Below are 24,817 nucleotides of genomic sequence, written 5' to 3' on the forward strand. Positions count from 1 at the left end.
AACTATATTCCTACTATATACAATTCAAATTAAAGTTCAATTGGAAAATGAGGAAAACGCAAAGAAAATGGCCAATAATTAATGACTCAATTAATTAATTAATTAATTAAGATCTGGAATCTCTGAAAATTAAGTTAAGTTGCTTCTCGAAACCATCAAGATTCAATTGCCTGAATTAAATTCGCATACAATTACAGAAATGTATATCACTCGGTTGAAAACAGTTCATCTCAATGTCCACGCACAGTAGAAAAATCGTGTGAAAAGATTACTGTCTGATTCTTAGGTATCTACTCTATTCGAAGTTTCAATTTGTTCAATGTTTCATATTTTGTACCAATTAGCCTCCATATAAGCAAAACTAAGTCCACTTTAAGTCGTAAGCATTTTCAAATTATTTCCATCGTAAGGATTACATTGCTAAATTATTCAATTATTCCTTTAATTCATGGTTAAATTTCAGCTAAAGTGCGTATATGACTTACCATAACATTTCCAAGTATATCACGATTAATAATCCAACGAAATACCATGTATGGAAAAACTGACACATAGGAAGACTCTATCCTCATCTAAAATCCACATATGAAAGTCTAAGTTACCAGTGATGACTAATATTGCTCCAAGAGAAAATAAATAAATCGTAAGCTGACTTGCCGTAAGTGAGAATATATGAAAACAGTCGTAGTTATGTCAGTGAAGGTCTAAATGTTTATGTAAGTGATCTCTCGGCTCTTCGAAGATCCTACTTATTCAATTAATTCTTTAGTGATGGCATTAAGATCGTATTCTAAACTGTATTATATATATATTAGGGAATAAAATAGCAATCAGAAACAGTACGTTTCACCTCCGACACCTTAGCATGTGCAACCCACACATACTACCATTTCTCGAAGAAATACTATGACCGACACCTTAAATAACAGTAACTATCACCATCAAAATACACTAGCAATTCATATGCTAACTATATTCATTATTTAACACTTCCATTATCGCGTAGCATTTATAATTGAAGCACTCATTCCATCAAAACACAACATATGTACTATCACCTGCACATATATATATTCATTACCATTACTGTCATAGTATCAAATAAATAGTACACTGTAACCTTAAAATTGTGCCATCAAATTTCCTTGTAATACTCCCTAAATACGATCTTTACGCTTGCTATTAGTCAAAACCATCATGCATATAAATATTAGGTTCCTCATAATACTCTAATATTTCACTGACAACAAATTATGAAAAAAAAATATCAATCACTTCTCCACTCTCATACTGACAGATTTACGAACGGCATTTCACTGGTACTTTAACGCCTATGTTTGGAATTTACGGTAACTTTGGATGAATACCTATTTCCTTGTGAACACACACACGTATATTAATTACGCACACAAAATGTTACTACATATATTATACATTAACCCAAAGAATAAGGTTTTCTACTTACGATACGACTTAAATGGGGACTTATCTTTGCTTATTGGATCTGGCTTCCATCTCGCTGTTGATCGTCATGGGATGGTAGGTCTTGCTCCCTGGTTCGGCTTAAGTAACAAGGAATCATCTCGTCATCACAGCTGACTACTATCCTCCTGGATCATCCATCTCGTCAAGCGTTACCATAGCCAGAGTAGTCCTCGCCTCAGCTTCTTAGAACATCATGACGGCCTCCATTGCATCAAGGACAGAATAATACAAGGCATTAGTGGATTTATACATGGTAATCTGCTTAGTAATGCTAATGTGGTCAGTATATTTGTTTTCTGTTCCGCTTAATTTGCCTATAAGACTCTAAATATCGTCTTGTTTCAAACTGCCTTGCTCGCCGAAACGTTATGAATTTTATGTGCTTTAAGGATTGCACTCTGTTCCGTCTACTTCAGTTCTCTTGATGTTATGCAGTATCGGGCAAATAAAATGTTCCGAGCCCAACCGTGACGTAGTGAAGCTCCAACTTGACGTTTCTTATCAGCTGGTCTTTTATCTCACGTATATGTCAAATACAGCTGGTGTTCGGCGGGTTATCGTTGACTTGATCTTATCTCTAACAGTAGACTAAACTCTCCAATTATTACTGGGTTTCTTTACGCGATTCCGTCTTTCTTGGTGTAGTGCTCAATTAAGAATCCTTTCTCTAATGGAAGATTTTTTTTCAATAATGGATTTAAATAATCCGCTCTCGTCATTCTTTCGCACTGCCTTCTAAAAAAAAATTCCTTCTGTGATTGCCGGTTGAATTTATCATCTCTTCAGTTCATACAGCTGTTAATTGTTTTTATTCTGACCCGCTAATAGCCGAAGCGCCATTTTTGTTCCAAATATAGTAACTATAGAACGGTGAAATGGCACACATGATCTTAAATTTTTCGGTCCTAATACCTCAGAAGGCCGTCTGAGCTCAGTGGCTGGTTCGATCCCAGCTCAGTCCGGTGGTATTTGCCTCGTGTCGGTAGACTTACTGACATGTTAAAGAACTCCTAAAAGCAAAACAAACCCCATGGCGCAACAGCCCCGAATGGCCGTGGCCTATGAAGCGACCGCTGCTCAGCCCGAAGGCCTGCAGATTATGAGGCGTCGAGTGGTCAGCACGATGAAGCCTCTCAGCCGTTGTCGTTTGCTTCCTAGACCGGAGCTGCCATTTCACCGTTAGATAGCTCCTCAATTGTAATCACGTAGGCTAAGTGGACCTCGAACGAGCCCTCAGATCCAGGTAAAAATCCCTAATATGGCTGGAAATCGAACCCGGGAACACCGGGTAAGAGCCAGGCACGCTACTCTTACACGGCAGAGCCGGCTAAAGAACTCCTGCGGGACAATTTTTTTCCTCCTCGGCGTCTCCGAAAACCATAAAACTAATTAGTCATTTGCACCACAAAAAAATCGGGCCATAAGAAATGTTCACAAAACGTAATTTCTTTATCATAATTAGCACCTTATTAGCGAATATTTACAAACACTTATCATAAACTCCATGTGAAACATTGAAACGTGTGTGTGAGATGGGCTTTCCCCTGTCATAAGAAGTTACTAACTTGGGAACATGGGTTGACAACCACGGGGCCCTTAGCTGAGTCCTGACTTGGCTTCCTCTTACTTGTGTCAGGCTTCTTACTTTCATCACTATCTTATCTGACTTCTCTTGATCTTTTTCGATCCCAACTGTATTAAGTGTGCGAATCCTGAGGAGTTCTTAATTTTCATGCTCTTAGTGGCCTTTGTCCTTGGCCGATACATTCATTTTTCAAAGTCTGACCCCCTCCTCGATTCATTCGCTCTCATGAGAACTGTGAAACATAGTTTTGAAGTGGTGGATAATTTCTTAAATTCAGCACCCAATGAATGGAAAGTACACCCGAAATAATAATGTTATTGGCTTTTCGGAGACGCCGAAGTGCCGAAATTTGGTCCTGTAGTACTTTTAAATCAAATCAAATCAAAATCTCTTTATTTGCAAATGAGGTGTCTACCTCGGTGGCAAATGGTACACTAAAATACATTATTGTCAAGCACTAAATTTTAAATTAACAGGAGACGAAGAAAATTTTCCTAGAATACAATATTATACAATTTACGCTAATAATTTTTTCTATTAAACACACACATCAACCTTAATAAATTTATATTGTTTACAAAATTCTACTTATAATATCTTACAAACATAGTCAACTCATATACAGTACGGTATGTGAAATTACTTCTAATAATACTATACAACTGGTATAAGATTAAAATTAACATTGAATTTATTTACATATTTATATTTTACCCATTTTGGAACCTAAGTAGCATAACGACCTGCTGCGTCTTAACCAGAGCCCCTTTTGCCACCACTTTTCAGAGTTCCTGAAGGGCCTTCACAGCTACCGTAGCGGTCCCAGGGCCCTCGAAGTCCCCACTGTACTTCACCCCTACAGGCAGTCCCCTACTTGGGCTGTCCAAACTCCTTAGACCAGGGGATGGAATTAATTTAATCACACACATTTATTATTTACAATATCCTGCACTGGTCGAATGCCCTCTAACATTTAATTTATTATCTCTGTTGTTGTTTATTCTCTTCTTGAATATCTGTACAGATTTTGGAAAAGGATCAAACACTATCCCTGGTAAACTGTTCCACTCCTTCACGCCCTTCCCAATGAAAGAAAATTTACCCCAATCGCTTCTGCTAAAATTCCTTCTAATTTTGTACTTGTGGTCAGTTCTACCAATATAATTATTTTCCAACCGAAGCCTCTCACGGATATCTCCCCATGCTTCTTCTCCTGTATAGGCTCTATATAATCCTATAAGTCTACTTTTCTCCCTTCTCTTACTTAAGGTTTCCCACCCAACTTCCTTTAACATTTCTGATACACTACTCTTTCTCCTGAAATCCCCTGTTACAAACCTTGCTGCTTTCCTCTGCACACCATCTAGTTCTTTTATTAGGTATTCTTGGTGAGGATCCCAAACACTGTTTGCATATTCCAATAATGGACGAATCATACTTAAGTAACATTTTTCTTTTAATTCTTTGTTGCATCCTTTAAGTAGCCTCATTATGACATGTAACGATATGTATGCTTTCCCAACAACGTCATCCACATGACCCTTCCAGTGCAAATTACTTTCAAATCTCACACTTAAGTATTTGCACTTGCCATCTTTTGGGATAACTACCTCATCCAAAGTATATTCAAATTCAGTTTTAAAGCTCCTGTTTGTAAAAGTTGTAACAGTTGATTTGGTTCCATTAATCTTCATATTATTTTCTTCAACCCATTCCTGGATACTGTCAAGGTCGCTTTGTAATTCTGAACAATCCTCAATGTTATTTATTTCCCTATAAACAATTATGTCATCTGCATACAATCTTATTTTCGATGTTATATTGTTCCCTAAGTCATTTGCGTATATTAAGAAAAGTAACGGACCGATTATACTACCCTGTGCAATTCCCTTCCAGAATTTCTCTTCCTGTGATATATTATTTCCTACTTTGACTTTCTGAACCCTTGAATTTAGAAATGTTCTTATCCAACGTATAACCCTTACGTCCAATTCTATTCCCTCCAATTTCTTTAATAATATTCCATGTTCCACTCTATCAAAGGCTTTGGAAAGATCTATGGCTATGCAATCTAACTGGCCTCCTGAATCTAACTGATCTGATATGTCCTGCTGAAATCCCACCAGTTGTGCCTCGCAAGAAAATTTCTTTCTAAATCCATACTGGCTCCTCATGAACCAAATTTTATCATCACATATCCCTCTGACGTACTTTGCTATTAAACTCTCCAGTATTTTACAAACTATACTGGTCAGGCTGATTGGTCTGTAGTTCTCTGGTTTCCTTTTATCACCCTTTCCTTTATAAATTGGTATTATTATAGATTCCTTCCATTCCTTTGGTATCACACTATTATTTATGACATAGTCAAAGAGAAATTTTAAATAAGGCACTATATACCACCCCATTGTCTTTAATACCTCCCCAGTAATTTGATCACTTCCTGCTGCTTTTCCTTGCTGAAGCAGTTGAATTTCTCAGAAAATATCTTCATTTGTGAATGAGAAGCTTCTTGTTTCCCTCTGTGTCTCTGCCTCTCTATCTTCTGTTACGGTTTCCAAGTCCTGACAATCTTCTACTGAATCTCGGAATTCCCTACTAAAGAGGTTTGCTTTCTCAGTATCTGTTAAATAGTGTTCACCCCCTTCTCCCACCATTGTAGGAATTTGGATTCCTTTTCCTTTTTGATTCCTAATATATGAATACAGCTTTTTCCATTTCCCTTTGTGGTCATTACCCTCTTGAAGAATGCCATTCATATAATTGTCTTTTGCTTCCTTTTTCACTCTATTCAGTTCCCTCATTAGTTGTTTTCTAGTTTCTCTATTCTCCCTACCTTCTTTAATTTTCCTGTTTCCTATTCTACATTTTCTTTTTAATTTTCATATTTCCCTTGTGTAATAAACAGGGTCTGAGGTCATTTTACCCTTCTTAACAGGTACAAACCTCTTCCCTCCTTCCCAAATGATTCCTTTAAATTTAGCCCAAAGTGTATCCACATTATTCCCTTCACTTATCCAACAACTGAATTGTGATTTAAGGTAAGTCCCAAATTCATCAACTTTAGTTTTTCTGTATAATTTGTTGTCTTTTGTGACCCTCTTATTAAGCATTTTTGATACGAATCCTACATCCATTATTACAGCCTTATGGTCACCTATTCCTTCAATTACCTCAGTTTTATCAACAATTTCCCATGGTTTAACCAAGAATACATCTAGCAAGTTATTGAGACGAGTTGGTCCTTGTACTACTTGTGTAAATCCTCCCTCCCAAATTAACTTATTTGCCAGTTTCTGTTCATGGGCTTCACTTGCAGCTCCATTCCATTCAACTTCAGGCAAGTTTAGATCTCCCCCAATTATTACCGTATCATTAATTTTTTTATGAGTATAATCTATTATTTTCTCAAATATTTCCATGTCTCTTTCCTCTCTTCCAGGCCTATATGTTCCTATAATTCCCACCTCCTTCATATTATCATAAACTAATTTTATCGCTAATATTTCATCTCTTTCATCAGTAAACCATTCATGCGAACAATAAGTTTCCTTCACCAGAATAAATACCCCTCCTCCTTTTTTATCTCCTCGGTCTCTACGCTAGACTGTATACCCTTCTGGAAATACTTCTGTATTACCCACCCCTTCTCTCAACCACGATTCCACTCCTATCACCACATCCGTCTCATAAGATTCCATCAATGTACCGAATTTTAATTGTTTATTTACTACACTCTGACAGTTTACCAAGAGCAATCTCAGACCTCCTTCCTCCCTAAAACTTGACTGTTGCAATTGGGTAACGTTTGACTCATGAGTTGAGAACTTCCCTGGAACCCAGATCCTTGTACATAGATCTTGATTTAAGGGTCTGGGTTTTCTGGCAAGTTTCCCTGTATGTGCCAGTTTAGTGGTATGGGTTTTCTTAAGTACCGATTAGTTTGCAAATCTCTGTTGATAATTGTAGCAATTTGTCTACAGAGAGTTGTTTTTCCATTACCATTTAGATGTAACCCATGTCTAGTGAACATTTGCCTGACAAGACCTAAAGTATCTACTACATAGACATTTCTAAAACTCTTACATAATCTCTTGATTTTTATATTTACATCATGCACAGCTTTGTTCACACATGAGTCCTCTAAAAGGTCATACCTGGGTTGCACATTTACTACAATTACTTTTGAGTCAGGTAGTTTGGAAATCTTACCTCTGAGAGTCGTAATTAGTTCCTCACCTTCATTTGCAGCAATGTCATTTTTACCACTCACAATCACCACACAATTGTCCTTCTCTGACACAGGATCACAACTTGAAAGGACGTCTTCAGTTTTGGCACCAGGTTTTATTACTCCTAAAACCTCAGTCTCTGGATTCTGCAGCTCATCCTTGATGCCTTCTGCCATACCCCGCCCTTGACTGTCTGCGTAGGGATGAATCTTTGGCGATCTTGACTTTCGGTTGATTTTCTTACCTCCACTGGATTTAAAATTATTTGGAAAACTTGGTGTGTCTTCTTCTGGAACTTGCTGCAATAACTGAAATCTATTTTGGCACTGCAAAGAGTTTTTTCCCGGTTTTAAGTTGTACGTAGTTTCTCCCATATGTTTAACATTAGGCCTAAAATGGCCACGCGTCACTTCCGTCCACGGCGATCTTTCTTCTCCAATGTCTTCTTTATCTTCCAGTTTCTTTATTCTGTCCTTTAAGCATTCATTTTCATGTTTCAGGGCGCATAAGTCCTCTTGTAGCACTCCTAAAATCTTAATTATAGTTTCGTAAGTCTCTCTCTCTTGTTGTTCTGCCTCACTATCAGTTTGTTTACACTTTTACGTGCCAGTAAATCTATCGACACAAGGCTGACGTATTTGAGCACCTTCAAATACCACCGGATTGAGCCTGACTGATCGAATATGCCAACTTGGGGTCAGAAGGCCAGCGCTGAACCGTCTGAGACATTCAGCCCAAGTACACCCGAAATGATTATGTTAACCCAATGAACGGCCCTAGTAATGTTAACTTAATGTTGACATATGGCATAACAGCACTTCACACAATGATGGTAACCTTAGTAATGAAACGTTCAGACACTAAATATATAATAGGTTTTTACCCATTAAAGAACATGAGTGCAAAAACTCTATTGACTAAACATTGATATTTAACCACATGGACGAGCTTCAGTTCGGCGCTGTCTGCTTGATAACAGATAACCCCAGCATGAATCTGAAGGTGTTTGTGGTGTAAAACCCTATGTTACAAACCCACCTAATCCCTCAAGCCACTATGTCTTCTGTGTAACAGTATATATATTGCTCCATCTGTCACACTTGTAAGTTTTGTTAGACTCCAACATCCAGCCAAACATTTCCACAGGCAAAGTACAGATTATTGTAAAATACACTTGCATCTAAATCACTCGACATTTTCAAGCACATAGACACTGACGGAATAACACAATATCAGTTATATTCTATCTAAGTTGATATTTTTCGAGGAACACGAATAATTTGGAAGTAGAGAAATGGCTTCCCTAACCTCAGACTTATTCTCAAAAGGATGCATGCATGCTACAGTTTTCTCATGGACTTCAAAATAATCACGATGTATATTCCTAATCAATTTCTCTCTTAATGTTCTATTCCGTAGGAAACTTAACAATAGCTGTATGAGAGACATTGTCATAGTTAAACCTGGTCCACCTAGTGCACTCATGTTCTTTAATGGGTTAAAAACACGATCTAAACAACCACATTCTCACATTACTGTGTATAATTACAGATCCTGTGTGTCCACTGACTCGTATAAATACACTCGCACACCTATATTCTACAAAGAAACTAACATTTAACGTCAACTTTCATAAAATTACACCGACTTCATAGGATAACAACAAACAAAAACAAACCCACATTTCCAACAATTCCGGCTACTCGGTTCGCCATCTTTGAACGATCCAGAGTAGCATGAAGGTCTGAGGATTGGAGTCGGTCTTGGTCTGGGGATTGGTGTCGGTCTTGTCAAGACCGACTACAAAAAGTCGGTCTTGTTCTTGTGTGATCGTTACCATATCGATAAATGCCCGAAGAGGAAGTCTTTGAAAGAATTATGCGACTAGTTATTTATTCCTTATTTATTGCAAAATAAAGTAAGCGATGGGCTAAGTAGCCCGTTACATAACTGCGCAGGTGAAAGAAATCCATAATACCTCTCAACATCCAAAATCGTAGACCGTAGTTTGTTTGTTTTGAAGTGACTACGAAATGACCAAATATCACCATTTACTACTGCGCTAGATTTAATGATATTTTGGAGCAGAGGAAGACGCTGTATTAACCGTTACGGTAGTTCTTACTGTCTAAAAGTATAATCTTGTAAATAATAAGAATAAAATAAATAATGGAATTTCGTAGCACTGGTAGAATCTGTATCATCCTTGGCATCAAGCAGACGATATATTTATTGTTTGGAACGGAGAAGTCCTCGTATCATCTGTGTCCCAGTCGTCGCACATGTTTACTATTCTTTGAATTGTTGTCGTCGTCGAAATATATCTGGTAAATTGTCAATGTGGATTAATCTTAAATCATCTTACAGTGTAATATGAAATATGTATAAATAATAAGCTACATTTCTTTTATAGATTCCAGATTATGCGAATTCTTATTATATTTCTCGCTAGGAAAGACTAGAGGTATTCGTTGTCTCAAGCGAACTAACCTCTTCTTTCATTCGAACATGTGGATTCTGAGTAAAGTGGACCTATGATTTGGCTAGATGTTTTTTCTATTTTCAGTATTGTGAAAACACTACGTACACAGTTATTGTCTAGTGTGAATATAGAACTTCAACTCTTAGTACGTTAGGTTGATAGTTTTTATAATGTCTGTTAAGAGTGGTCATATTACAATAATAACGTGATATGGTTTTGTTTTCTCCCCAGAAAAATGACTATTCGACCAGTTTACAGGCCCACTATCGTTAAGAAGCGCAATAAGCACTTCGTTCGCCATCAGAGTGATCGCTATAAGAAGTTAAGAGTAAGTATAAACTTATATTACACGACTGTGCAGTTATCCGATTACAAAAGACATGATGAATGAATGATTTAATTCATGCATGCATGAATGAATGGAAATAAAAAATCTTCTCTCACGGATAACCAACTGGGCGAAAGTGTGTTCATTATTGAATGAATGAAAATCAGTATTCTAATTTCCACTATTAACCCATTCTTTTAATGTCATAGCAGATTGATTTAGTCACTAGCGCCTAGTGACAGGATCGTACTATGAACCAAACGCGCGTGCGCACTTCCATGCTCTACTACTAGCTGAACGAGACCGCGCCAATGTAACTGTTGGGAGTTAACAAGTGTTATTATTGTAAGGTAACTATCATTATTCGGTGGTTTTATTTCGTTCTGAACGCTTCTTTCTTTCGTCGTTCTTGTTCCATTCTGTGTGGTTTTGTGAATAAGGATATAGGCAATACTACTCTCTATTATAAGTTCAGTATGTTTACTTGTGGTAGTGTGTACGAAGCAAGAACTATTTTGCTGAGGTATATAAATCAGAAACATCCTCTGAAACTGGAAGAGATAGCGTCATACTCATGGAAACCTGAGGGTAGTGCGATTCATACGTGTAACATATGTAAAACTAATAAAACTTTTGGTGGCGCTTCCGCAAGCGGGCCGGCATTGGTCATCATTAGTAAAGATTGAAAAGGAACGTTTTACAATACCTGGAGTGCCTGAGAGGAGAGATCCTTCCTCTACACTTGCTATAATCCCACCATCCCGCCCCCAAAACTATTCTTTCTTTTATAGGAAAACAGAAAGTAATACAGCATGAAGGAAGAAATTGCCATCATTATCTTTACTCCCATTGGCCAGCTCCGATCAGCTGTGAAGAAGCCTATGTAACTTTTTCCCCGCTAGAGGTCGCATGGTCGGTCGCCACAGGGACACCACACCGCGCAAAATATAAACACTCGATCGTCAAGAAAAAAATGTAATTTAGTAGCTGTAATCTATCATTTTAAATCCAGGCCAAGCTCTGTCATGAGAACAGTGGCCCCCTTCGGAGGCCACACTCCCTTCGAGAGGCTCTTCACTATCGCCGCGGCGCATACTGCCCGCACGGCAAGAAAAAAGTTAATTTAGTGGTTGTATCATATCGTCACATTTTCTCAACTCTTTTTAAATCCAGGCCAAGCTCTGTCATGAGAACAGTGGCCCTTCGGGGGCCACACTCCCTTCGAGAGGCTCTTAACTATCGCCGCGGCGCATACTGCCCGCACGGCAAGAAAAAAGTTAATTTAGTGGTTGTATCATATCGTCACATTTTCTCAACTCTTTTTAAATCCAGGCCAAGCTCTGTCATGAGAACAGTGGCCCCCTTTGGGGGCCACACTCCCTTCGAGAGGCTCTTAACTATCGCCGCGGCGCATACTGCCCGCACGGCAAGAAAAAAGTTAATTTAGTGGTTGTAACGTATCGTCACTTTTCCTCAACAGTTGGTAACAGCATCACCCGCTGCCAAGCCTCCGTTCGTACAGCGAGCGGAGTGCGAGGCACGCCATGCCCGGCCCGCTTGCGGAAGTTTTACCAAACTTTTGTTCAGCAATCGTGTCTGAAGCGTCATCAGCGTAACCAGCACTCTGATACTGTGTGTCCTTAATTAGCTTTGTATTGTTAAAGAATTTATAAAATACCATTTTGTAGATAAATCTGCGCGTAAAATATCATGTTCACTTTCTTTGAGAAATCGTAAGTGTTCGTGGTAAAAATGTAGCCCGGCTGTCATGTTATTTGTAACGTTATATTAAATGGGAAATGGTAAAACTTCCATGGCTCAAGTAGTTTCTTGCATTCTCATTGGTCATGGTAAACGGAATGTGACGTCATTGCCATCAATGCTGATAAATACATTGCGTTACCAACTCCGGCTGAATAAAAGCACAAAATAACAATGCGGCTTTAACCGTCCGGACCAAGGGTCTTGTCCAGATCCTATCCTAACTGTCCGCACGGCAAGAACCAGTCAGACCAATGGTCTTGTCCAGGTCTTATCCTAACCGTCCGCACGGCAAAAACCAGTCCAGACCAATCGTGTTTCCACATGAAACTAGAGGCATAGGGCCGCTTCGCGTCTTCTAACCGTCCAGACCAATCGTCTCGTCCACGGCAAGTATCCTAACCGTCCAGACCAATCGTCTCGTCCACGGCAAGAATCCTAACCGTCCAGACCAATCGTCTTGTCCACGGCAAGAATCCTAACCGTCCAGACCAATCGTCTTACCACCAGCTATCGAAGCACCTCACTCATTAGCTCCTCCGTACAGAGGTTGGCAGCTCTGAGCAGAGCTTCACAACATCCTTCCCGAGAAGGCCGTGAGCGTGTAAACAAACGACAGTCGTTCCGCGCGCAGCTGAATGTAGCGAGTGCTGGGCTGCGAGAAGTAAAGCATTGATTGGGAAATGATGAAATCTTACTTGGAGAACATCTCAGAGGAGAGATGTGATCATTGCAAAGTCCAGGAACCCACCAACCCGCCCGAAGAAGTATATTTACTTTCATAACCTAATGAAGACTGTTACACGCCATTTTCGTTTCTGAAGTAGCTACTTGCATCCCTGTTGGCTAATGTGAAGTGCAACGTGATGTTATAGTCAATTATGTTAATCATAATCCGTTACCAACCCCAGCACAATAAAAGCACAAGAAAATGTCTTGTCCAGATCCTATTCTTAACCGTCCGCACGGCAAGAGCTTTCTTGAGGTCCAGGGCTAGCATCGACGAATAGGAGTGCTACGTATCTTTGTCTATATGACTAGTTCCTAAGTGCACAGGTTGTCAGAACTGAGCACATCCTTCCCCAGAAGGCCACGAACGTGTAAACAAAGGGCAATCGTTACGCGGGTGTGAAAATCTTGACAGCCGGGCTAAAGTATTAATGTGTTGGTTTCCAAAATTCACAATTGCTTGTGTTGGGTACTGTTTTCTGAATAAACTCCTCGCCCACTATAACTGTGAGGTAAACTTGTCAGCTATTCCGTAGACTGCATTGTTTTTTACTTCTGCTGTCGTAATGCGCGCCTGTAGTTTTCTGGTTCTCTTTGCCTGCTGTGCTACGCATGCGCACATTGGAAGTGGTTCATAGTACGTGACTGTCTTTAGGCGCTTGTGCCTTAGTCTGCCCTGCATGTATTTCAAGATCTTGCCATTTTCTTGTGTGTATATTTCTAATGACTAATAATAACGTACTAAGATTACTAGGCTTGATCCATTCTTTGCTTAATCTTTTGATTCTATAACCATTCTCATCCTGACTTACCACATGTCGATCATTACTATTCTTACATTTCCTTCTAACCATACTCCCTGTAGGTGGGGGATGCAGACGAAGAATACACCCACAGTAACCCCTGCCTGTCAAAAGAGGCGACCAAGGGATAATTGTATTAGATCCATGAAACTACTTGTGATTAGGGTAACAATATAGTAACCGGTGCTCAAGGATTACTACATAGAATGTTACTTTAAATGCTTCCAAGCTTACCTTAAAATGATCTTGGAAGAGAGATGTGTTCAATACGCTTACCAGGGGCCATCTCGCCCGCCCCTAGAAGTACATTTACTTTTATAACCAAAAATACTGTTTGACGCCATACTCCATTGCTTATAACAGCGATTGGTTCACGTAAGGAAAAGGATGACTTCACTGACACCTAGGATGAGGCCGAGAATTTATTACCAACCATTGCTGAAGAAAAAATTATGAAGCGGCCAGGAAAGTTTAAAAGGGTCACGGTGCGAAGAAATAAAGGTCATTTATTAGCTTCAATGTATTTTTGCACCTCAAGGCCAATCTCTGTCTTGAGAACGCGGGGTCACACCCTTCGAGAGGCTCTTTTCTATCGCCGTGGCGCATACTGTCCGCACGGCAAAAAAAAAAAGTATAGCCATATCAAACCAACAACCAAAAGCAGCATTGTTGTTCATCTCGGCGCTCCCTCTCAGTGCTACTAGTGCAACATTGGCTCATGTTACTAAACCTTGACTACCACTTACTGTAGTTTCGCCATGATTAATACCTTCATGCTGGGAACACCATGGGTCGCGTTTACATGCGAGTAGTACCACTACTGTATGTTAGGTACACAATAGGTTTGTGATTAGTAGCAACAGAAGGTGAGTCTGTATGGGTTTTCCAGTACCCATGATTAGTACCATTGTCATGGACCCCATACAACCAGTTCTCAAGCTTGCCTGGTGCAAGAACACCAGACCCTCATAAAGAAAAACCCCCTGTAGGTGGAAGACACAGACAAAAAATAACACCCATGGTATCCTCTGCCTGTCATAAAAGGCAACTAAAAGGGGTGACCAAAGGATTATTGTATTAGAACCATGAAATTACTTGTGATTAGTACCATCGCGTGGGGAACACCATGGGTCGCCTTTACTTGCGAGTGGTACCACTATATTAGGTACACCATAGGTTTGTGATTAGTAGCAGCAGAGAGTGGTTCACTGTGGGTTTCCAGTACCCGTGATTAGTACCATTGTGAGAAACCCACAGGTCAGGGCGTTGCCTGTAATTAGTACCACTATATCAGCGACACAGTAGGTCTGCGTTGCCTGTGATTAGTACCCACTATATGAGGTTCACCACGGGAATACGGGCACCCGTGATTAGTAGACCTGGATGAGGAACACCATGGGCTTGAGTTGCCTGTGAGTGACTCCATTATGTGAGAAACACCATAGGTCTGCGTTACCTGTGTGCAGTACAATACTTGTGAGTAGTACCATATGTGTAATACCATGAGTCTACGCTACTTCTGATTAGTACTGCAGCATGACGTATAGCACGGTGATAAGTACCATTATGAGGGGCCGTTGAGCTAGATTTTGGACCCCTTTAGACAACAAGCATTCTAGATTCAGGATTGTGCTTTCGAAATAGTCCCCTTGTCGGTAATACTATTGTTTATGATAGTTTCTGGCTCAGATCCACGGATTGTTTTAAATTCATACCCATTTATTCATCACCATGTTTTTTATTTTGGTCAGTGGATGATTTTGAACTTTTAAATTGTCATTGCATTTCATACCATTAGCGGCGGATGACCTATAGTCCACGCACCTTTTAGCGATATTTCTTTTTAGGGGATGAGGAGTAAGGAGGGAGATCTCCCGGTTCCGGTAATACCGCCAACTGAATGGAATTGAATCGATAATATGATTGATCGATATAAATTTTCTAAACTTTTATTATCTTTAGCCAACAACTGTGTCATACACACATTATATAACATTTCTCGATGCGAATCTTGTTCCTAGCATGAATTCTATAGTTTGGGTTTGCTGTGTAAACAACAATAGTACTAATACGTAAAGTGTACGCCAGATGTCGCACAGCGATGCATATGCGATTCATAGTTTTTGTTTCAAAGGTTGCCAATATGAATCTCGAAGATACCTGAGGTCGACCAGTTCAGCACTAGGGTGTCCATGTATCGCTAAAAGGTGTGCGTACTATAGATGTTAGGCCCCTTTAAACAAGCATCATCATCCTAACCATTAGGGTTTCTTTACGTGGTATCCACAAGTGAAATTCTTCCTTATTTTTACCACAGAGAAGGCATCTTAACTGTACCCTTGTCCTTAATCCATCCTTAATTTTTATAAATTCCCATCATCTACCACATCAACCCTCATGTTTCTCTTCTATTTACATTCACAATAGTTATGTTCATACCCCAACTTATCCTATTTAATTCTAAGAGGGTTGCGCTGCTCGTACATTCGATGATGATGCTTGTTGTTTAAAGGGGCCTAACATCGAGGTCATCGGCCCCTAATGGTACGAAATGTTATGACAGATTAAAAGTCCAAAATCCTCCACTGACCAGAATTCAAAGCGTGAGGACGAAGAATGGATGGTTGGATGAATATGAATTTAAAACGGTCAATGGAACTATGGTATTATTGACCAAGGACTGCTTCTATAGCACGATGCTGAATCGATTATGCTTGTAGTCGAAGCGGGTCCAAAATCCAGGTCATCGGCCCCTCATAATGGTACTTATCGCTAGGAAAGTAGAAGCATGGTATTTGTCAGGTTGCAGTACTAATCAAAAGTAGCGTAGACTCGCGGTATTCCACACATTATGGTACTACACACAGGTATTGATATTTGCACATGTAACAACGCATACCAGGATAGGCCCTACATGAACAAATGATATCCATGAATTTTCATTATACATTATAATTTTTGTCCTACATGGAAGATAATTGATTTTAAGCAAATTAATGGTAAATTAGTAAATACGATTATTACTACAGTCCAGCTGCTGGCTGTCTGGCCCTGACAGATTGTGATGAAAAGAAAAAAGGGAGGAGAGGACAGTATTGCCAACCTGTGGCAACTTGAAACTATAGATATAACCTTGAAAACACTTATGAATTTACAATGTGCTGTATGATTTTAATATTAAATCACTGAATCAACACCCTTCCTAGATTTGATGTTATTGTTTTATTTGTTTGCCCTGAGTCCCTTGTACTGCTAGTGCGGTGATGCCACTTCTTTGAAGAGAAACACTTGGCCTCAGTTGCTCTCTAGCTTGTGAAGTGCATGTGTTCACGGTGTGTGTAAGCCATTTGGTTTTGTTATTGTGACATGGCTAGTGGATCATTTGAAACGACTAAGAAAAAAATCTGTTATAAGAGCCAAAGCCGTGAATTATTTTATGTACCAGCTACGTGAATATTTTGAGAAAGAGCGTGACAACAGTGAGCCTCTTCTTCCTATTACGAAAGTGGTGGATTGAGTTTGTGACGCTTTATAATTAGAAAGGGCGCCCGAATGGGCATTAGAGTTTACAATATTCACTTATCGACATGGTTCTCTTGTTGCAAGTCTTGATGTGATACCTGTCACACTGTTTGCCACATAAAATGCATATACAGTTAACATCTGGATTATGAAAAGACTTCACTGTGCATATCTTGTGGTGAAAACCATGAATGGAAAGTCGTGTTATGATATGTCTTTGATCTTGATTTTCTTTGGTCCAGTTTCTCACCAACATGGCATCTGACGTATAGAAGTCGGGGTCGATTTTCTTTTTATTTTCTTCCCTTCTGCGTAGGAGTTCATTGTAAGCTCCAGTAGATGGCAGATGGAGCCTCATTCTGAGGTCCTGAAGAATGTAAAAAGTTTCTTTGGCCAATTCATATACTAGACGTGATGGGGCCGATTTTCCAACTTGTAAAGTGCATTTAAGAAAGCGTGCTTTTACTTTCTCTATCCTTTCGAGATCTCTGAGTTTGAGATGGTCCCATATTAGTTCCAAACCATAAGACAAGACAGGTGATATTACTGTGTGGAATAACATTATTGCAGTGGATAAAGGTAGTGCTGCAAGATCTTTTATCTTGTAGATGGCCCTTGTCGCTGCCGCAGTTCTTCTATGTGGATAAAAGACAGAGCTGTGGTTTGAAGAGTTATTCCTAAGTACTTGAATTTGCTGACTACTGTTAGATCGTTACAGAGGGTAAGAGTGTCTTTTGTAGAAAGTCTCCCTCCTTTTCTGAAGGTCATTTGCACCGTCTTCTGAAGATTGATCGTGAGGTGGTTTTCGTTAACCCACTTTTCTAACTCTAGTAAGGAGGCTTGTAAGCTGTCTTTGTTTGATGATCCTAGTACCATGTCATCTGCGTAGAGGATGATTGTCGTGTCGGGTGAAGAATTTACTATATTCGTGATGTCTGCAGTGATGATGTTGAACAGTAAAGGACTCATCGGGTCACCCTACAGTACTCCATTCAGGTAAGATTGTGAAAAGTGTAACAAAAGAAAAGTGTTCAGTGGATCTTTATATATAATAGCGCACGAGTGTGCATGAAGTTTTAGGGGGTCAGATCTTCTCACTGTACTCGTTCAATGATCTAGTTCAGTTTTTGCAGTACGTGAAGTAATATCTTTCACACGGTTTGTCACATAACTTGCATATGCACTGACTGTTTGGTTCATGAAAGTGTTTGGTTTTACACCGTTTGTGGTGGAATCCGTGAATAGCGAGTCTTGTGATGGCGCTTCGCATGCTCTGGTTGGGTTTGGATCTTAATACGCCTTCTGAAGTGCTGCGTACTCCTGAAAAACGAAGACCAAGACATTGTCCCAATACATCACTAGATGCATTTCAAAAGGGTGTGATAAGGCGACTTATTTATATTTATTAAACGAGGGGGGGGGATTTCCCCACGGCGATAAGCTGCTTTCCCTCTTTGGATGAATCTCGCTTATTCAGTGGAGGAAAGGCCCGTGTAAGTAAAATACTGAGAGAACTTGGCTTTCGTTGGAATACATTTTCAGGGAGAAAAGCTGTGATAGAGAGAAGTGAAATTGTAGCATGGCGATGGAAATTCTGAAGACTAGTCCTGATAGTGTGGTGTGATTAGATGAAACGTGGGTAAATGCCGGACATTCTAAAACGGTAGCCTGGACAGATGAAATTGTAGGAGGGACTTCCAAAGGCCCTTTTGGGAAGGGAAGTAGCCTTATTTTGCTTCATGCAGGTGGCATTAATGGATTTGTTCTGGGAGCTATGCCTCTTTTCAGACCAAGAGCACTCGTGATTTTCACGAAGAAGTGAATGGACTTACTTCCACAGCGTGGTTTAACCCTTTTGCTCGCAGACTATTTTCACCAGTCAAGCCCAAAACACTCAGACCATTTTTCATGATTATGCGTGTTAAAATTTAAGAAATTGCCGTGTAAAGAAATCCCCAGATACAAAATTGAAAAAATCACAATAGTACACTATTCAATATAGTTTTCGGAAAAAAATATCCCAAAATTATTCATGTCATATTTTACTACAAAAAAAATTGAAAATATATTACAAAAAATAAAAATCATTTTCCAAATACTAAAAAACTAATCTGCTCTTTAGTGATGGTGTTATTCAGTCGTTCTGAAAATAAGAGGATTTAATTCTGTATAACATATAATTTTGTTTTTTGGATTCTTATTTAGTCATTTAGCACCTAGCGTAAAGAACTGTACACGTACCTTCCGGAGTCTGCATTTGTGTTTTGGAAAACATTCTCTTATCACTATGTGTAAAATCCGAATCGCTCTTCTTCTTTACCTACAGCTTTTCACACACTTGTGGGGTCGCGGGTGCGAACTATGTTGCACATGTGGGTTTGGCTCTTTAATGGCCGGATGCCCTTACTGACGCCAACCCTATATGGAGGGATGTAATCACTATCGTGTGTGTCTGTGGTGGTTTGTAGCGTAGTGTGTTGTCTGAATATGAAGAGGAAAGGATAAAGCTTCCGTACCCGGTGTGCAAAAGTGAGGTTAGACATCCAACATGGCGTGACATGGGCGACATCACGTAACACTTGGGAGGCTTGCCAACTTATGCATTCTTAGTGACAAGACCAGAGCTTGGCGTGGATTTCCAAAGATAGGTTAGAGCTGCTAAATCACATTTTTTTTCTTGCCATACGGGCAGTATGCGCCGTGACCATACTTGAGTGTCTCGAAGGGAGTGTGACCCCCGAAGGGGGCCACTGTTCTCATGATAGAGCTTGGCCTGGATTTGCAAAGATAGGTTACAGCGAGTTAGGAATTCATGGTTCTCTTACTTTTAGTGAATGTGGCAGCCCTGTACTTGCACACGATGCGAGCTCTGTCGGAAAGCTTGTCCGGCGAATAGGAACTCTTCGCGAACATTAGCCGGCCAATAGGAACACAGCACATGGTCGCTATCATCTCATTTACACAGTCTCAGTTTTAATTCTTCTATATAAGTAAGAATACTTTTTGGGGCGGGATGGTGGGTTTCTGCTACTTAAGGTATCGTTGCACATCATTCTTATATGATTTTTATCATCCCTAAGTCTGCACACCGGATACGGAAGCGGCACCGAGGAAATTGTTGGGACAAATACAAACCCCCAGTCCCCCAGTCAGAAGAATTAATCAAAGGCGATTAAAATCTCCAACCTGGCCGCGAATCAAACCCGGGCCCTCTGAACCGAAGGCCTCAACGCTGACAATTCAGCCAATGAGTCGGACTAAAATCCGAATCACTATTGGCTATAAAGTCAGTCATCATCTAAAGCATCTAAATAATCCAAAACATCGGAATTATTTAGCCTAGAACTTCGACAGGCCATTTTAAAAAATTAGGTCTACTCGTGGCACGAAAATCTAGTAACACGAAATGTTAAACTAAACTTCACTTGGGAACACCATTAAATGTTGAATATAGACAAAATATAATAAACAATAAACTACTATTAAAATGGAAACAGTAAAATGGGTAAAAACATATTTTGAAGCTTAAGGGAGACTGTACTCGCAAGCAGCACACTTCAACTCGCCATGCAGTAAACATACGCGGTTTGATAACTTCATTTGTTCCAAAGAGATGAGCTTAGTGTCTCTTTATCTCTTGAGAAAAGTGTAAACTAAATCCAAAAGCTACTATTGCTGCCTTTTCCTGACATCTGGGAGTCCGTTAAGGTACTAATACAGCCATCCGAACACAGAGCCGATAGATCGGCACACTGAGTGTTTTAACACATGGGTGACGGGCCCCAAGAAATCTCGGTTTTATTCACGACATTGCTTTCGGTCTTCCTGTGACATGTCTTGACCATATATTGAATTATTTCGAACTTGCACATTGAGTAGAATAAATCGTAGATGTATATCTGCCACTTTTCTTTTATTCACGGCCTCTTTTATTCTTTGATTTAGTTTCGAAACGTCGACTTTCTTTCTGCCGGTTCAGTCAATGGCAAGATGGAGCGCCCGCGGAATATGGTGTTAGCTGATGACGATAAGAATTATATGCCGATGGTCGTTCAAATGGATTTAGTGATAATGAATTAGTGGAAACTGAATGTAAGAGTGGTAGTGGAAGTGATATTCAAGCCTCTTTACACCGTAATTTACCTAGTGTGCTTATTTATTCAATTGACTCAGACAACAACGATGTAAACATTAATGATGTGTTGTTGAATTAACATGCATTTGCTTGCTTATTTTAGATATGTTGAAGTACTACTAGGGGCATTGGTTGAGTACTCATACCAACTTTAAAGATAAAACCTTGACTGGTTTAATATTTAAGTACATTTTTATAATCAAGTGCACCCTAGTATGCTTAGTAGAAAGATGTCCGGTCCACAGGTATGTGACAAGCTCAAGCATCCGGTCAGCAATGTGTTAAGCAATGCCACACAAGCCAATAGATTGGCTCACTGAGCGTATTGGAGTTTAAAATGTTTTGCTGCCAAACAAAAGTCCCAATTCCGTAATTATTATGGACAATGCCCTCTATCACTGTGCAACTAAACAAACCACCGACAATGAAAGACAGAAAAGATATCATTCTTCACTGGTTGGTGGGAAATAATGTACTAGGGATATCTGCAGATATGAAAAAGGCAGAGCTGCTACAAAGTGTAAAACTCCATAAGCCTAGATTTTGCACCTATGAAGTGGACTCCATCGCTATGGTTCAGGGTACATACGGTAATTAGACTTCCTCCTAACCACTGCCACATCAATGCAATCGAGCTAATTTGGACACAAGTGAAAAGATATGTTGCCGAAAATAACAAATCTTTCCTTCTCACTGATGTTGAAAGCTTTTAGTGCATGAGGCAGTCAAACTTGTTACAGCGGATAAGTGGGAAAATGTTGCACGTCACACCTGGGAAGATCTATATAAGGCAAAAGAAGCTGATGGAATTATTGAGTGTCGAGTGGAAGAAATTATTTCCATGGGTAAGGATGATAGCAGTGACTCCAAGTGACATTACTGATGATGATGCTTGTTGTTTAAAGGGGCGTAAAATCAAAGGTCATCGGCCCCCATCCAATGACATTAGTGACAAGGACATTTTCCATTCTTTGGAGAAGGAGGAGGAGAAGAAGAAGAAGAGACAATCTTCCAGAGTTACTAGTATTCGTACAGAAGCTGCTAAGAAGGGAAGGAAAAACATATGGTTTTGATGACTTTTAGGTAATGAATCAGGAAGAAAACGGCACTTGAACTTTGCTTTGTCGGTTGTAATTTTTGCATTTAAATCCCATTTCTCTCCCATAATATTCAGCCAATTGTAACAAAATTTGTATGGTATATGTATCGCATCTATATTAAGAAACCTGCACATGGAATTTTTGATAGCAGAAATTTTTCTAGTAGTAGAGATTTGTAAGTCCAAAATTTTAGAACGTAAAAATTACACAAACTTTAGTACGATATATCTCCTTATATAAATTATGTAAAGAAAAATCGATACGTAGTGCTTTTGAAACAAATATTATGTACCTAATTACAAATTTGTATGTTAATTAAACTTCATGGAAAAAGTATAATTACCGAGCTCGATAGCTGCAGTCGCTTAAGTGCGGTCAGTATCCAGTAATCGGGAGATAGAGGGTTCGAGCCCCACTGTCGGCAGGCCTGAAGATGGTTTTCCGTGGTTTCCCATTTTCACGGCAGGCAAATGCCGGGGTTGTACCTTAATTAAGGCCACGGCCGCTTCCTTCCACTTCCTAGGCCTTTCCTATCCCATCGTCGCCATAAGACATGTCTCTGTCGGTGCGACGTAAAACAAATAGCAAAAAAAAGCAAGTATAATTAAAAATTTACAAAAAATGTTTTTGGAAAAAATTATTAATTGTATATGAATGAAATTTTTGTGAAAATACATGCATTAGGTAATATCTTTTTATCTCTGGAGTGTCGCCTTAATGTCTTTATGCTGAAAAGAAACGCACAAAGTTAAGTAATATACTTTTCCTTGCAAACTTTGGTGTCATTCCAGTCTTACGGGAAAGGAGTATGTGATTTCCTAAAGAATGTCATTCTGTTGTAATTTTTTTACTTGTTGGTGAAGTAAATTGTAATTGAGTAAAATATTTCTCAGATAACTGTAATTCAGTGCGGTTACTTTTTTATTTTATACTTTTCCCATCACTGTTTGATAGTATTTATCTGTGCCTTTCTTACAGAGGACTGTTTATTCCTTAGTTTGATGCCATTCTCAATCCCGTTCATAATTAATACTTCTAACTTTTACCTCTTTCATCCACTTTCTCAGGTCAGGTCACTTGTTTTATCACTGGGCGAGTTGGCTCTGCGGTTAGGGTCACACAGCTGGGAGCTTGCATTCGGGGGATAGTGGGTTCAAACCCCACTGTCGGCAGCCCTGAAGATGGTTTTCCGTGATTTCCCATTTTCACACCAGGGAAATGCTGGGGCTGTACCTTAAGGCCACGACCGCTCCCTTCTCACTCCTAGGCCTTTCTTTTCACATCATCGCCATAAGACCTGTCTGTGTCAGTGTGACGTAAAGCATTTCCTTAAAAAAATACCTTGTTTTATCATTACTGTATTTACAGCAGTAACTTGTGTATATTCTACAGAGCTTCTTTCTTGAAGCTATTTGAAATTGCTTGCTCTTTGTTGTAGCGATCATGGAGGAAACCCAAGGGTATTGACAACAGAGTTCGACGGCGATTTAAGGGCCAGTACCTCATGCCATCTATTGGTTATGGCAGCAACCGTAAAACAAAACACATGTTGCCTACAGGTTTCAGAAAAGTGTTGGTGCACAATGTGAAGGTATGCAAATTTTCCAGTTATATTTGTTGATTTGCTAATTTCTTAAAACGGTTATGACCAGGAACAACTTTTTTTTCTAAATTTTGAAGTTGTTGCTGTATTTCTGTTGTAAATTTATTCTCATTCATTTTAAGCTGAACATTCAACAGGCCTGTTGGGTTCAACAGTTTTTGCATTCTTAAGACATACAAGGACAAGCTTCACTGGTGCTGAGCTTTCTTAATCTTGTCATCTAAATGGATGTGTTAGTTTAATCTGTTGGCTGTTTAAAAAAAAGCCTTTCCCACCGAGTTATGTTCCTAGCGGACTGTTATTTCCGGCACTCGGTGAATTGTTACCTCCCGTTTTATGTTCACTTCTAGTATGGTACATACCTTTTGTAAATTTGCGTGAGCCAGACTGGGTAGCTCAAACGGTGGAGCCTTTGAAGCTCAAGTTCACGGGTTTCGTCCCAGCTCATTCCAGTGATATTTGAAGATTCTCATATACAGGGTGCTTCAAAAAGAATATACGTATTTCGAATGCATATATTTATTAAACTGTTAGACATACAAATATGAAACTTTACACACATACTGTATTTACGAACCTCTCAAGTCAGACTACAGATGTTCAATATGTCCTCCATCAGCGACACAAACAATATCACATCGATACTTAAATTCCTCCCATACTCTGGCAAGCATGTCCTTCGTCACTGATGTTATGGCAGTACGGATCCGGTTCTTCAACTCTTCCAGGTTCTGTGGGAATCATCCAAAAGCTGGCTCTATTGCTGTGATGTCTAAAATTAATGGGATCTTAACTTGTATGAATTCATACATGAATAATTTCACATGCAACACCCCCAAACAATGATGAAGAATGGCGTTCGGAAGGGAACGTCATAGGGAAGTGCGCACGCAAGACAATTTTTTAAAAAAGCAAATAATTCAGGATAAATCAGATAATAACGCATCAAATACAGTATACAAGGATGCGAGGAAGAGTACTGGAACCTACCCATTAAAAAGGGGGGAGGTGGGGATCCTCGGAATTGCGAAGGAATTCACAAAAAATGACAC

The 24,817-nt window shown here is 39.5% G+C and overlaps 1 protein-coding gene across 2 annotated transcripts in view; it reads left to right on the top strand.

The window, feature by feature from the left end:
* Window positions 1–9,533: 9,533 nt before the first annotated feature.
* The window catches only part of RpL32 (Ribosomal protein L32), a 30,520-nt gene continuing 15,236 nt past the window's right edge, over window positions 9,534–24,817 (top strand). Inside the window, exons 1-3 of one of the 2 annotated variants that reach the window (XM_067157670.2) lie at window positions 9,534–9,629; window positions 10,016–10,112; window positions 23,601–23,753. In XM_067157670.2, coding sequence (XP_067013771.1) covers window positions 10,020–10,112; window positions 23,601–23,753 — 246 coding nt within the window. In that variant the 5' untranslated portion in view covers window positions 9,534–9,629; window positions 10,016–10,019. Of the gene's footprint in view, window positions 9,630–9,895; window positions 9,930–10,015; window positions 10,113–23,600; window positions 23,754–24,817 lie in introns of those variants that run through there. The other variant, XM_067157681.2, reaches the window with a different exon arrangement.

This window comes from Anabrus simplex, chromosome 1 (assembly GCF_040414725.1).
Source record: "Anabrus simplex isolate iqAnaSimp1 chromosome 1, ASM4041472v1, whole genome shotgun sequence".
In the NCBI taxonomy this organism is placed as follows: Eukaryota; Metazoa; Arthropoda; class Insecta; order Orthoptera; family Tettigoniidae; genus Anabrus; species Anabrus simplex.